General features: G+C 39.6%; 1 protein-coding gene across 4 annotated transcripts in view; it reads right to left on the bottom strand.

Moving 5' to 3' along the window:
- Window positions 1-90: 90 nt before the first annotated feature.
- Window positions 91-14,624, bottom strand: part of CSDE1 (cold shock domain containing E1) — a 53,488-nt gene continuing 38,954 nt past the window's right edge. For all 4 annotated transcript variants that reach the window (XM_016193637.2, XM_016193638.2, XM_016193639.2 and 1 more), the window contains 8 exons: window positions 13,070-13,177; window positions 11,665-11,840; window positions 10,341-10,453; window positions 8,704-8,823; window positions 5,438-5,616; window positions 3,327-3,490; window positions 1,700-1,832; window positions 91-1,446 (listed from right to left, as the gene is read on the bottom strand). In XM_016193637.2, the coding sequence (XP_016049123.1) occupies window positions 1,399-1,446; window positions 1,700-1,832; window positions 3,327-3,490; window positions 5,438-5,616; window positions 8,704-8,823; window positions 10,341-10,453; window positions 11,665-11,840; window positions 13,070-13,177 (1,041 nt within the window). In that variant the 3' untranslated portion in view covers window positions 91-1,398. The remainder of the gene's footprint in view (window positions 1,447-1,699; window positions 1,833-3,326; window positions 3,491-5,437; window positions 5,617-8,703; window positions 8,824-10,340; window positions 10,454-11,664; window positions 11,841-13,069; window positions 13,178-14,624) is intronic.

The following is a 14,624-nucleotide window of genomic DNA, read 5'->3' as shown; positions in this document are numbered from 1 at the left end:
TGGGCTCATCCAGACCCAGTCACGTGGAAAGCCGCACCCAGATCAACCCCTCCCACACAGGACGTTGCAATAATTAAAAGTGCTAGGTGCTTGTGTCTCAAAAATCAGTAAAACTTTATTCGCTTCCATTCTTTCGCCATTAACAGAAAACTGGAGAAAGCAAAGATGTTGTATGTTTACAAAGAATAAACGGCCTCTTTACCCAGAGAAGATCAAAACCTCAAATGACAACAGGGAAGATAAAAGTGCCTTCCCCCACATCCCCTGAGCTGACCCTTGTCACTTCGGACAAAGCCTTCAGTCCACTGACCAGGGACCCTATTATGTGGTCAATTCAAGATGAGGGCCAGAAATCAGATCAATCAATTCCTGTAATATAACAGAAGCTACACCAAGGGTCAAGTGCCTGTTTTTTACCCGACACAGGAACCAGGTGGCTACTATATATATATATATATATATGTATATATATGTGTATATATGTGTATATATATATACATATATATGTATATATATTTAAAAAAAAAACAAGATTCATTTCAGGCACAACTTTTTATTTTTGTTTTGAAATCAGTAAAAGAAACTGGGTCCTAGAAGCTGCAGTGATTTAAGCAGCAAGTTTGTGCATTCGTCCTTTGTTTAAATATGCTTTAAATTATCACACTGCTGGCACACTTCATTTGTATGAAATTCTGCACCATATATACTAATTGTAGTAAAGTTACCCCCATCCCCATCCTAGGGAGAAAAAAAAAAAAAAACTACTCTGGAAGATAATTTTCACTGAAACCTAACCAAACTTCGTTAAGTGGATTGTGACAAGATTATAAATGATATGAAAAATAACTTTTAACATTTGGCCATTAACTTAAGGAAATGGTTTGCCTATATAAATTTTTATAATTTTTAAAAGGTAATATATTCTACTCTCATATGGTCCTCAGAATTAAAGCATAATAAACAGGAAAGGAGAAGAATGCAACTGAGTTTAGCAAAACACCTTGCCAAAAGTAATGAGTAGAGTATATAACTAAATATCAAGTGCAGAATTTCATAGGGCCAACAAGTTAACAGTCTGTATTTCTCACTTATACAGGCGAAGTGGATCTTGCAATTATCAGTTGCGTTAAATGCACCAAATAAAGCTCCTAAAATTGATACTATAAGGCGCCACCTTAAGTTCTCCAGGCTGCAACTGTGCATAATTTTAAAATGGTTTTCTTAAATTTATTTATTTTTTTAAAACATAACACGAGGAAGGTGTTAAAACTGGTGTAATAGTTCAATAGAATAAGTTTTCCAGATTTGGGGAGGGATGAGAGGGAGATATTCAGAACCCTTCACCAGAATCCCCCCAACTTGATCATAGTGGATTAATGATGTGCTTTGTGGACGTGGTTAGTCAATGACACCAGCTTGACGGATCTTTCTTTCTGCACCAAAACCCTGTGGGGGAAAAAAACTGCAGTTAATGATACAGGTCTTACAATTGGTATATCCAACATCCCAAAATGCCATGACTTGTAACTACCAGTTCTTTCCTAGAGTAAGCCCTTCTCATCCATCAGCTACACTGTTTAAAGAAACAAAACCAAGGAATGTGCTACTATATAGGAACCACTATATAGAAAAATATAAGGCTCAATTGAGCTGAGCTATTCTGGACTCAGTCCTTCCAAACCATATATGTTCCCCATACCATTGAGTTATCTGGTCCCCTTGGCTGACGAAGAACCATTAGGCGAGGAGCACTGGCATCATCCAGGGTAATGTTCTTCAAACGATTGACCAACCTATCAGGTCGTGGAGCTGCAACAGCCTTGGGGCCCTCGCTGTAACGTATCAAGTTGTGAGAAAGATAAGTTGTGAGAAAGATAACACTTGGGGGTGTGTGTGTACGCGATGAGTACTTAGAAGATTTTGTCTTCTATCTAAATACTCAAAATGACTGTTAATGAAGGGGCCTCTTATCTCATCGAGCCAGTTAGCAAGACAAGATAGACAAGTTTTAATTTTTCATTTTCCTTACACAAGGTTTACTGTTGTGTGCAGCATAAACAGTCCAGAATAGTATGTAACCAATTACTACTTCTACAAAGTAGCAGATATGAATTATAAAGAAATGTTCCCAGAGACATCCAATGTCTCACATGGAACAATGTTATTGACATTAAGAATACAGGGCAGGCAAATAGCTCACTTGGATAGTGTTTCTTTGCTATGTATTCAACTCAGGTACAACAACAAAATACACACACACACACCAAACAAACAAAAAAAAAAAACCACTGAAAAACCATGTACACATATTCTACCAAACTTCTTTTTTTTTTTTTAATTTTTTTTTAATATTTATTTTATTTATTTATTCTCTTTTGTTGCCCTTGTTGTTTTTTATTGTTGTAGTTATTATTGTTGTTGTCGTTGTTGGATAGGACAGAGAGAAATGGAGAGAGGAGGGGAAGACAGAGAGGAGGAGAGAAAGAGAGACACCTGCAGACCTGCTTCACCGCCTGTGAAGCGACTCTCCTGCAGGTGGGGAGCCGGGGTTCGAACCAGGATCCTTATGCCGGTCCTTGTGCTTTGCGCCACCTGCGCTTAACCCTCTGTGCTACAGCCCGACTCCCTCTACCAAACTTCTAAGCTATAAAATGCTAATTTAAAGCAGTGTAAAGATCTAAAAATGACTTGAGAGAAAAGCATGAACAGAGTCCCTTAAGATTGAGGACTACACAATCTTTATAGTAAGTATCCAGTTAAATGCTTTAGTGTTTCACAAAAAGACAAATTTAGATGTGAAGACAGATTTAAGAGAGGCATAGGGAGCAACAAGAAATAACCAGAAAGTGGCAAAAAAAAAAAAAAAAAAAAAAAAAAAAAAAAAAAAAAGATCTCAATTGGGGCCAGGTGGTGGCGCACCTGATTGAACACACGTTACAGTGCTCAAGGACCCTGGTTCAAGCCCCCGGTCCCCATCTGCAAGGGGAAAGCTTCATGAGTAGTGAAGCAGGATTGCAGGTGTCTCTTTCTCCCCTATCCATTTCTGACAATCTCTAGCCAATAAATAAAGATAATAATAATAATAATAATAAAGCAATCAGGTCAAAACTGATCTCAATCAAATGGAAAATTACTTCCCCAAATTTGCTTTGTTATGGTTTCAGATTGGATTTACATCACTTTTTAAGTCATTGTAAAGTCAAAATAAGAAGTCAGATTTTGGAAAACTTACTGTAAGGGATAGGAAGCTCAAGTCTTGCTAAATACTATTTCACTATAAAAAATAGATTTAGCTTGAGAGACTAATCGATCTAACAAGAACTCACCAGACTCGCCAAACATTACAGGCGCTGCACTTGCCAGTGCGCTGATTAAGAATCACGGAGAACTCCACCTCATCTCCTGCCTGTAGCTCAATGCCATCCTGAACTTCTTTTACATGAAAAAAGAGCTTCTTGCTATCTCCTACTTCATAGTTAATGAAGCCAAACTGTAGGGGGGAGAAAAAGTAGTTAAATGGGCACATCCTACAATGAAGACTAGTACTTGACCTTAACTCAGATTTATAAAACAAGGTATTTATGCTGACATTCTAGTTAAAACTGTGTTGTAACATAGCAGATGAGGCTGCAAAACTTGTCAGAATGGGAAAAAAAATAATTCTGAAATCCCTGCCATTCATCATTGGCTGACTGAAATAACAGGTTGCTTTTACTGAAGAAAGCAAGGGCTGATTTCTTACAGAAAAATGCAGTTGGTGGCCATCTTCCCCCCACCTCTCAGCATAAATAGGGCTTTCCACAGCTGTAATTAAAGTGGCTTTGGTTGGTAGTCTTAGAATCTGCTACATCTACACTAAGCAGCACATGGAACTATAGTTGGTGTACTGTACCAAAGTAAAAGACTGGGGTGTGTGTGTGTGTGTGTGTGTGTGTGTGTGTGTGTGTGTGTGTGTGTGTGTGTGTGTGTGTGTGTGTGTGTGTGTGTGTGTGTGTGTTTTAAGTCCTGAAACATGATGGCAGAGGAAGACCTAATGGGGGCTGTATTATGTAGAAAACTGGGAAATGTCACATGTACAAACTATTGTATTTTTATATTTATTTTCCCTTTTGTTGCCCTTGTTTTTTATTTTTGTTGTTACTGATGTCATCCAGAGAAGTGGAGAGAGGAGGGGAAGACAGAGGGGGGAGAGAAGACACCTGCAGACCTGCTTCACCACCTGTGAAGCAACTCCCTGCAGGTGGGGAGCCGGGGCTTGAACCCAGATCCTTACTACTACGTTCCTTGCACTTTGCACCATGTGCACTTAACCTGCTGCGCCCGATTATCCAAACTATTTTATTTTACTGTCCACTGTAAACCATTAATCCCCTAATAATAAAAAAATCTACTTCTGCCCAAGACTGCTAATTACTCAAACAAGCTGTACTCTCTATATATACACAAAAGAAAAAGTTGTGTGCTAAGTTTGTTGCTATGAGTTACTATAGGAAAGTTATGCTCAGGGTCCAGTTTTTTGACTGGCTGGTTCTGCTGGCATAATAAACACTGCTTCCCCGGCAGCACACACATACCAGAGAGATATGTTTCTTACTCTCTCTCCTCCATAAATAAATTCTTTAAAAAAAAAGGTAAAAAAAAAACATGCAGTGTGTCCCATCTCTCTGCCTGAGAATCTAATACCTTCATATTTAAAAAAAATGAATTTTTAAAGTAAAAGCAAAATTAGGTTGCTTATATACTATTGATATTTTCATTTCTCCCAGCATTAGGTTGAATTATAGCACCGCAGTAAGTCATACCATTAAATTCACTGTAATACTGCTGTTTAGTAATCTATGAAAATTCAGTAATTTCCCAGATATTTTAGCACCAGGAATTGATTACTTAAGCTTATTTGACCTTAACCTTCTACATATTTTCATCACTTTCTCTTATCTGCAAAATAAGCTCTGGTGTAAAGTGTAAAAATCTCTATTTTGTAAATCTCACTCCAAACTTATTTTCCTTATGCAATGTTTGCTATTGTCTTCCTTTTTTTTCTTTTTTAATGTTTTAATCTTTATTTATAGGATAGAGACAGCTAGAAAATGAGAGGGAAGGGAGTGATAGGGAAACAGAGACACACCCATAGCACTGCTTCACCACTTGCAAAGCTTAGCCCCTGCAGGTGGGAATGGGGGTGTGTCCAAATCTGGGTCCCTGTGCATTGTAATGTGTGCTCAACCAGGTACGCCACTACCCAACCCCCCTTACTTTCTTTTATACATATTTTCCTTAATTTTTAGATAACCAAATATAATTGAAAAGCAGGTAAAGTTAAAAAAAAAACTGTCCCTCCCCACCCCCCATGGCTGTGGGAAAAAAAAAAAACCCAAGATATTGGCTACTATTTTACAAAAGGATCAAATTAAGACCCAGAGATACTACTACTTACCTGATCTTTCACACACTCTACTGTGGCCCTACGCAGGGGTGTGATATTGTAAGCCATAGTCTGTGCATTTTGGCCCAGGACACATAACTGAAACTTGACACTCTCCCCTTTCTGCAGGCAATCCCCTTTGTTGGCCATACCAACTATGCCAAATGGATAGACTTCACCTTTCATATCTCCTGTAAGGGGAAATGGGTATAAAGGCTAAGATACTATTTCACAACAGTCCTGCTGATGGGCCTAATGAGTATATGCACTAAATGTTATGTCTCTAATTTTTTTCCCTGTGGGGGAAGCACGCAAAGGCAGTTTTCCATAGACTGTGGGTTGATGCTATGGTATCTTTCCATTTCTTTAATATTTATTTTATTTATTCTCTTTTGTTGGCTTTTTTTATTGCTGTAGATATTATTGATGTTGTCATTGCTGGATAGGACAGAGAGAAATGGAGAGAGGAGGGAAAGACAGAAGGGGAGAGAAAGATAAGACACCTGCAGACCTGCTTCACCGCCTGTAAAGTGACTCCTCTGCAGGTGAGGAGCCAGGGGCTCGAACTGGAATCGTTACGCTGGTCCTTGCACTTTGTGCCACATGCACTTAACCCGCTGCACTACCACCCGGCTACCACCCGACTCCCGGGATACCATTTCTAAAAGAATGGGTGGAAGGGGAAAGAAATGAACCCAGAGTGGTTGCACAGGTGAACTACTGTGCCATGACAGATCCCCTGGATTCATACCCTGGTGAGAAGGTGTGGGTGGAGGAATAAGCAGATTGGGGGTTAGGAATACAAAGGAAGTAAAATCCTCATGCTACTTAAGAAAAGGCAAGGCCTGGGTAGTTAGAAATTATTAGCCAAACCCCTGTGGACTTTCATTTAGGTGGCTGGTGTCACCATGAAATTTGTTTAAAAGACTTGAGTAGTGGTTTTTAGTAAAGTTCCTATGGACTACATGCAACAAAGGGACTTATCAAAGTTGATACCTTTTTCCAGAGCCAACAACTTGCTCAATGCCTAGACCAACTGTTATTCTTTTATTTCAGATAGAATAACAAAGACACAATAGTGTCAATGTTTCCCCAAGTGCCAAGAATTCTAAGGAAGTGGTGGAATTCAAAGGAATTAATCCTTCAAAGTCAGCTATGTTCTGGCCTAGTCTTCATCTCTCAAGTGACCTGTTCTACCCCCTCCCCTTTTTTTGCCTCCAAGGTTATTGCTGGGACTCAGTGCCTGCACTACGAATCCACTGCTCCTAGAGGCCATTCACCCCATTTTTGTTGCTAGATAGGACAGAGAAAAATCAAAAAAAGAGGGGAAGACGGGGGGAAAAAAAGACACTTGCATTCCTGCTTCACCGCTTGTGAAGGGACCCCCTGCAGGTGGGGAGCTGGGGGACTGGAACCAGGATCCTTCAGTCAGTCCTTACACTTTACGCCATGTGTGTTTAACCCACTGCACTACCACTTGGCCCCCTCTACCCCACTTGTGGCCTCTGTGACTCCAAGATGAGCAATTTTATTTTTTTTAGACAAGTTATTGTCTTTAGTTGAAATTTTCTCTTTATTTTGCCTAGAGGGATATTGGTGAAGCTCGGTGCCTGCACCACAAACCCACTGCTCCCAGTAGCCATCTTTACCCTTTCTTATTGTTATTGTTGGGACAGGAGAGAAATAGAGAGATGAGGGGAAGACAGAAGGGGAAAGAAAGATTAGAGACCTGGAGACTTGCGCTTCACCACTTTTGAATCAACCCACCTGCAGGTGGGGAGCCAGAGGCTCGAACTGGGACCCTTGTGCTTTGTACTATGTGTTCTTAAACCAGTGTGCTACCACCCACCCAACCCCAGCTGAAATTTTCAAATTTATCAATCCTATCTCTCTTTACAGTAGTTTTGAGCCCTTCTATCATTTCTAGTGCAAACTTACGCCATCCATAAAGTTGATCTCTGTGGTGGTACTTGCTGAGAAAGGGTGGTTCCAGAACTTAAGGGAGTTAATAAGAAAAAGACAAGTTTTGGGGGCTGAGCAGTGGGGCACCAGGTTACGTGCACATGCTACTATGCACAATGACCCACTCAAGAGTTCCGGTTGGGGCCTTCGGTTCCCCACGTGCAGGGGTACACTTCAAGTGAAGCAGGTCTACTGGTGTCTCTTTCTCCCTCTCTACCCTGCCCCACTTTCTGTCCTATCCAATAAAACGGGGTGGAAAATGGCCAACAGGAGCAGTGGATTTGCAATGCAAGCACCAAGCCCTAGGGATAATTCTGGAACAAAAAAGGGGCAAGTTTTGGCCTGAAATCCTATAAAAACTATACATATTAAGGAATAGGTATTAGTGAACTTTTACAGGAAGCAAAACTATAAAACTGAGTGGGTACTAAAATCAAGTGTTAGCAATATAGTGAATAAAACTATAAAGATGTATTAAACCCAGTCAATAGTATCACGCTTGACATTTAGTGTGAGAGTTTCCAATATTTCAATAGATGTCAGTCAGATGTTCAAATAGCAATCATTTGTTCATGATATAAATCCATGTCAATTTCATTTCCAAGGGACATATGAACAAAAACCAAGCAAGTGGCTAGGGAGATAGCCCAATAGCTAGACCACTGGGACTATCAAATAAAATAGGTCTCGGGTTTGATACCTGGCATCACATGTGCCAGAGTGATGCACAGGTCTTCTGTCACATCAATTAAAAGAAACAAAAACTGAACAGGTGTTTGTATATATGACATTAAAACTTTTTTTTCTTTAAACCAGAGCACTGCTCAGCTCTGGTTTATGGTGGTGTGGGGGATTGAACCTGAGACACTGAAGCCTCAGGCATGAGTCTTTTTATATAACCATTATGCTATTTCCTCCCCCACCCACTTGTATGACATTTTCCTAATTTACTTTTTTTTTAAATAATTATTTATTCCCTTTTGTTGTCCTTGTTGATTTATTGTTGTTATTGATGTTGTTGGATAGGACAGAGAGAAATGGAGAGAGGAAGGGAAGACAGAGAGCGAGAGAGAATAACAGACACCTGCAGACCTGCTTCACCACTTGTGAAGCAACTACCCTGCAGGTGGGGAGCGGGAGCCAAGGGCTGGAACTGGGATCCTTATGCCAGACCTTGTGCTTTTGCATCACGTGTGCTTAACTTGCTGCACTACCACCCGACTCCCTCTTAATTTGCTTTTTAAGGAATCTGAAAAACAGTACAATAATCTGAAGGGAAAGCAAGTTTCAAGTACAAACGGGATGCTATTTATTACCTTCCTCCACGATTTCAATCATTCCTTGATACTCAGTCTGTGTTGGATCAACACTCCTCAAAGGGCGAATGACTTTACCAGAGTAGATGGTAGGATCAGCTTCCTCAGTAATGCCATTCACTACAAAACAAAAGCATTTGTGATAATAGAAATCCTGTAAGTCAATGTTTCCTCAATAAATTAGTATTGGAGGGGCCAGGTGGTGGTGCACCTGGTTAAGCATGCACATTATAGTGAGCAAGGACCCAGGTACAAGTCCCTGGTCCCCACCTACAGGGGGAAAGCTTTGTAAGTAGTAAAGCAGGGCGGCAGGTGTCTGTCTCTCTCTCTCTTTCCCTATCTTCCCCTCCCCTCTCAATTTCTTGTTGTTTATCGTTGTTGTTACTATTATCGTTATTACTGTCATTGCTGGATAGGACAGAAGAGAAACTGAGAGGAGGGGAAGACAGAGGGGGAGAGAAAGATAAGCACTTGCAGAACGACTTCACCACTTGTGAAGCAACCTCCCTGCAAGTGGGGAGGTGAGGGGGAGGGCTTGAACCGGGATCTTTATGCCTATCCTTGTACTTTGTGCCACATGTGCTTAACCTGCTGCGCTATCGCCCAGCCCCCTCTACTTTCATCTTTCTTAGGTGAACCAGTATCACCTTGAGTGATACTTTTATGTCTCTAATATATTTAATGCTAATAATCTGCACTGCTCTTTAAATAAACAATATGCAAAATGTAATTCATCTTTACCTGTAATGTTCATTAAAAAAATAAACTCAAGGCTGAAAACTTTTCTGATTTCTCCACTACCCTAGTTTTAGTATCTACAACACAAGCACTTATTTATTGGACTAATGGTACTGAGGATCAAACACAGGGTTTGCATAGAAGCTAAGTGTGTGGGAGTCGGGCTGTAGTGCAGCGGGTTAAGCGCAGGTGGCGCAAAGCACAAGGACAGGCATAAGGATCCCGGTTCGAACCCCGGCTCCCCACCTGCAGGGGGAGTCGTTTCACAGGTGGTGAAGCAGGTCTGCAGGTGTCTATCTTTCTCTCCTCCTCTCTGTCTTCCCCTCCTCTCTCCATTTCTCTGTCCTATCCAACAACGACAACAATAATAACTACAACAATAAAACAACAAGGGCAACAAAAGGGAATAAATAAAATATTAAAAAATTTTTAAAAAAAAGAAGCTAAGTAAGTGTGTACTCTACCACTGAGTGACATTCTCAATTGGTGGGGGGGAAATCCCATTTCCTTGGGGGCTTGATGGCTTACAATACAGTAAGCCAATTTTCTTGATTATTTCTCTTGGTGTCAACACAACAAAGAGCTACCTGGGAATTTTATGTAAACGTCTTCAAAAATAAGTTAAAATAAGTTGCAGTTCTTTTAGAAGTCCCAGATACTAGACAGGAACAATTCTTTATATCATTCTATTTCAAATTTAGACTCATTTTTCCCCAGCCAGTTTCAGTTGGTCTGAGTAGTGTGAGAGAAATTGTATTTTTAGTGAGATGTCACATGTTGCTGTTGTTCTGGGGATCACAGCTTAAGTCTTTGCTGTAGAAAAATGGGGTTTTCTCACACCCAGTTCTTTACTTCTCATCCAAAGCAGAGTGAAATAAATAGAAGTCACAATTCATTACCTGAGTGTGTTTTGTTCACTTTTTCAGCACTGACTTTGTTGCCTTTGCCTTTGGACAAGCTATACTCAACCATGTCCCCCAGTTCCAGGCTATCAATATCACCAGAGAATTCACTAGAGGGAAAGAAAATTGCATTATAAATAAGAAAGTAATTACTACAAACATCAATAGTAGCAAGTAGTTTTTATCTCTTATATAATAAAACACTCATGGTGCTTATATATGTAGAATACCCCTAAAACACTTTATAGTAACTCACTACACCCTCAAAAATACCCTATATGAAGAGGCACCATTATTGCCATCTTCAGGATAATGAAACTGGGGTGGGGGGTGTGGCTCAATAGTAGGATACCTGCCATGAATGCACAATATCCTGAGTTTGATCCCTAGTATCACAGAAGAGCAAGAAAGAATTCAATTCAGAAATCTATCTATGGATGGTGGAACAATATTCTGTGCACCCAGTCTTCATCACACTTACTAGCAGAGATGGCTGTGAGACTGAGTTAAATTTCTGTAACCATGTAATGAAAAGGAAATCCACCCCTAAGGTAACAAAAGGCTACTTTCATTTGAGAGAAGTTATGAAAGTAGTGAGTGGCAGAATATGGGTTCAAACCTAAAAGTCGGCTTCTAAGAACCCATGCTCTTAAATAAAGTATTATCAAATGTACAATTCACTGGTAGTAATATATAAATCAGTATTCTTTCATTAAAGCTATCGCCCGGGAGTCGGGCTGTAGTGCAGCGGGTTAAGCACAGGTGGCGCAAAGCACAAGGACCGGCATAAGGATCCCGGTTTGAACCCCGGCTCCCCACCTGCAGGGGAGTCGCTTCACAGGCGGTGAAGCAGGTCTGCAGGTGTCTATCTTTCTCTCCCCCTCTCTGTCTTCCCCTCCTCTCTCCGTTTCTCTCTGTCCTAGCCAACGACGACAATAATAACTACAACAATAAAACAAGGGCAACAAAAGGGAATAAATAAAATATTTTAAAAAAAGCTATCGCCCATATTTTAGCAGTACAGAGCTTTGGGTTAAAAATTACAATCACCACATATGTGTAGGCAGAGTTCAAATGCTGGTAAAGCAATGCTTCAAGTGCCTTCCCATCTCTACATATATACATGGCATACATAATATACATCACTCCCTCTACCTACATAACAGTAGAATGGAGCCCCTGCATTAACTGTGGTGAGAATAAATAAACCACCTAATACAAACTTAAGAATGGTTAGTTGCTATCAGCTCTGAAAAGGCATTCCTGTCTATGATCATACCACCCTAAATGAGTCCAAACTTGCCTAAAAGGTAATCCTCACCTGTAATGGAAAAAGATTTCCTTATCATGATTGGCTGTTTCAATAAATCCAAAATTATCCTTTAGAGTTGCTACATAACCCAAGAGCCTCTTGGAGTTGGAATTACGACCTAAATGTCGCACACAAATTGCAACTTGTTGGCCAGGCCTCTGTTTGTCACTAATACTAAATTCAACCTGTGAAAAGTAAGGATGCTATTAATATTAACACCATGTTATTTCCACACTAAGCTCAATTGTTACCTACAATTTTTCCTCAACAGTATTTCCTATCCTACTATCCTTTGAAAATTCTGGTTTTTTTAAGAGGGTTGAGCTTTATTTTTCAATGTATATTTTCCCTTACAGAGCATTAATTTTCCATACAGGAGGACTATCATTAAACCAGAATACTAAGTATGAGAAAAGTGAGCAATATAAAATCTTTGATAATGTTTTACTTTGATGTTTGAGAGACTTTTTTTTTCCATAATCATCATGCTATCTGCTGTCCCAAGACTGTTCTTTTTTTTACTTGTGGATTATTTTTATCTTAGCTAAGTGAGACTAGGCATCATCTACCCAATGCTTAAATACTAACTCCTCAAAAAGTTTTATTAGGGATGAGAGACTGGTCTGCAAATAGAGCTCATCCCTTTAGATCTCTTGCACCATGTATAACAGCAAGGTTCAAAATGAGTATAATGGTGCTTTGGTGTTAACTCACTAAAGATTTGGAATAAACTCTGACCAGGAAGTGGCTTGGTGCTTACTGACACTATGTATGTATCAAGACTTCGGTTCATTACTCAGCACAGTATTTGGGGGGGGGGGCCCACACACACATATCAAGACTTGGGTTCATTACTCAACACGCTACGGGGGGGGGGGGCACACAAAATGACCCTCCCCCCAAAAAAAAAAACCTTGCAGCAACAAAAACAAAAACAGAAACCTAAGAAATTATGGGAGGTTGGGATGGCACACCTGGTTATGCGCATATATTACAGTGCACAAGGATCTGGGTTTAAGCCCCTGGTCCGCATTTGCAGGGGGGAAGCTTTACAGGTGAAGCAGGGCTTCATGTCTGTTTCTTTCCCCCTCTATCTCTATTACATCTATTCTAAATTATCAGTTTTGCAAATAGGAAGAAAAAAAATTCCCAACATATATTAAGTAGAACACAAAATTTGTGAAACTCAAAGAAAAACCATTTCCCACTATGCTTAAAATGACAAATTTTTTTTTTTGCTTGTTTTGTTTTTGTTGACCAGAGCACTGCTCAGCTCTGATATATGGCAGTGCTGGGGACTGAACCTGGGAGCTCAGAGCCTCTGGCATGAGTCTTTTTGCATAAGCACTATACTATTTCCCTAGTCCCTAAAATAATCTTTAACCCTCTCTCAAATTAGCAGAATTTCTCTTGCCTTATCTCCTATTTGAGGAGTAGTAGATCCTTCCACATCCTTGGCTTGATAAACAATAGTCAATTTCACCCCACAATCATCATAAGCAATAATACCATCTTCAGCCTCCTAAAGACAGAGAAGAAAAAAAGATTATATGGAAAAGATCAAACAACTACAAATTGCAATAAGCAGCTATTCTTCCTAGAGATCTTTGAGTCAAAGAATTGGCATAGCTACAGTTATGTACTTTAGTCCCAAACTTGGCCTAAATTTTATGGCCTTAGAGGAAAGCTTACTCAAAGTATGTAACATGTCTATTCGGTACTTATATCTAATTAGAAACCAATATGGTCATACCCACCTAGGTGGATATTCTGTAGACAAGCAGCTTTGGTATTACCAACTTGAATTTTCTGTGCTTTGTACATAATGCCAAACACATTCACCAATGTTTACAAATACAGACCAAGCAAAATTCAGTTTCTGATAATCAAGTAGGTCATGAAGTCAAGACATACCAACTATTTTCACAATAATATGTAAAATCATTCCCAAACACCAGAAAGACTGGTTCTTCAGAAACCTAAAAAATTGTGGGGGGTTGGGGTGGCACATCTGGTTATGCACACACATTACAGTGCACAAGGATCTGGGTTCAAGCCCCTGGTCCACACTTGCAGGGGGGAAGCTTCACAAGTGAAGCAGGGCTGTAGCAGGTCTGTTTCTCTCCCCCCTCTATCTCTATTTCCCTCTCCCCTCCCAATTTCTGTCTCTATCCAATAATAAATAAAATATTTAAAAAAGAAATTATGGGTCATATTTGAAATCAAACAATTATACAGAAACCATATAAATTAGTGTATTGTACGTATTGTACAGCAACCACATAAATTAGTCTTCATTTTTTTTTAAAGACTTTATTTACTCATGAGAAAGATAGGAGAGAGAGAGAAAGAACCAGACATCACACTGGTACATGTGCTGCCAGGGAACAAACTCAGGACCTCGTGCTTGAGAGTCCAATGCTTTAGTCACTGAGCCACCTTCCAGACCACAGTCTTTATGGTTTCAACTATCATCTCTATATGAGGGTTCACACATCCATCACCCCGTTGATTCCTTTGAACTAATCTATAGAAGTTATTAACTATTACATATTCAAAAGCAATCCACTTCTGCTTTTCCATCACATTTATTACTTAAAAAAAAAAAGATTTTATTTATTAATGAGAAAGAGAGGAGAGAAAGCAAAGAACCAGACATTACTCTGGCACATGTGCTGCTGGGGAATGAACCAGGAACCTCATGGATGAAAAGTCTAGACCTTTATCCACTGCATCATCGCCCGGACAATACTTTTCTACAATATTTGCTAAGCATTTATAATGCACTAGTATGTTAGACATCTTGTTAAAAAATTAATGGTACGATTAAAAAAAAAATCTTCAAAGACTTTTTCTTGTATATTACAATTATGAAAACCTGTGGTAAAAATCAATGTAATCAAGGCTATACAATCAGTAGAAAATGATGCCAAGGATTTTCTATACTCATAATCCAACCCCTCAAAATG

The sequence above is a fragment of the Erinaceus europaeus genome, chromosome 11 (assembly GCF_950295315.1).
Source record: "Erinaceus europaeus chromosome 11, mEriEur2.1, whole genome shotgun sequence".
In the NCBI taxonomy this organism is placed as follows: domain Eukaryota; kingdom Metazoa; phylum Chordata; class Mammalia; order Eulipotyphla; family Erinaceidae; genus Erinaceus; species Erinaceus europaeus.
The sequence above is the reverse complement of the archived record's forward strand: the minus strand, read 5'-3'. Positions and strand labels throughout refer to the sequence as shown.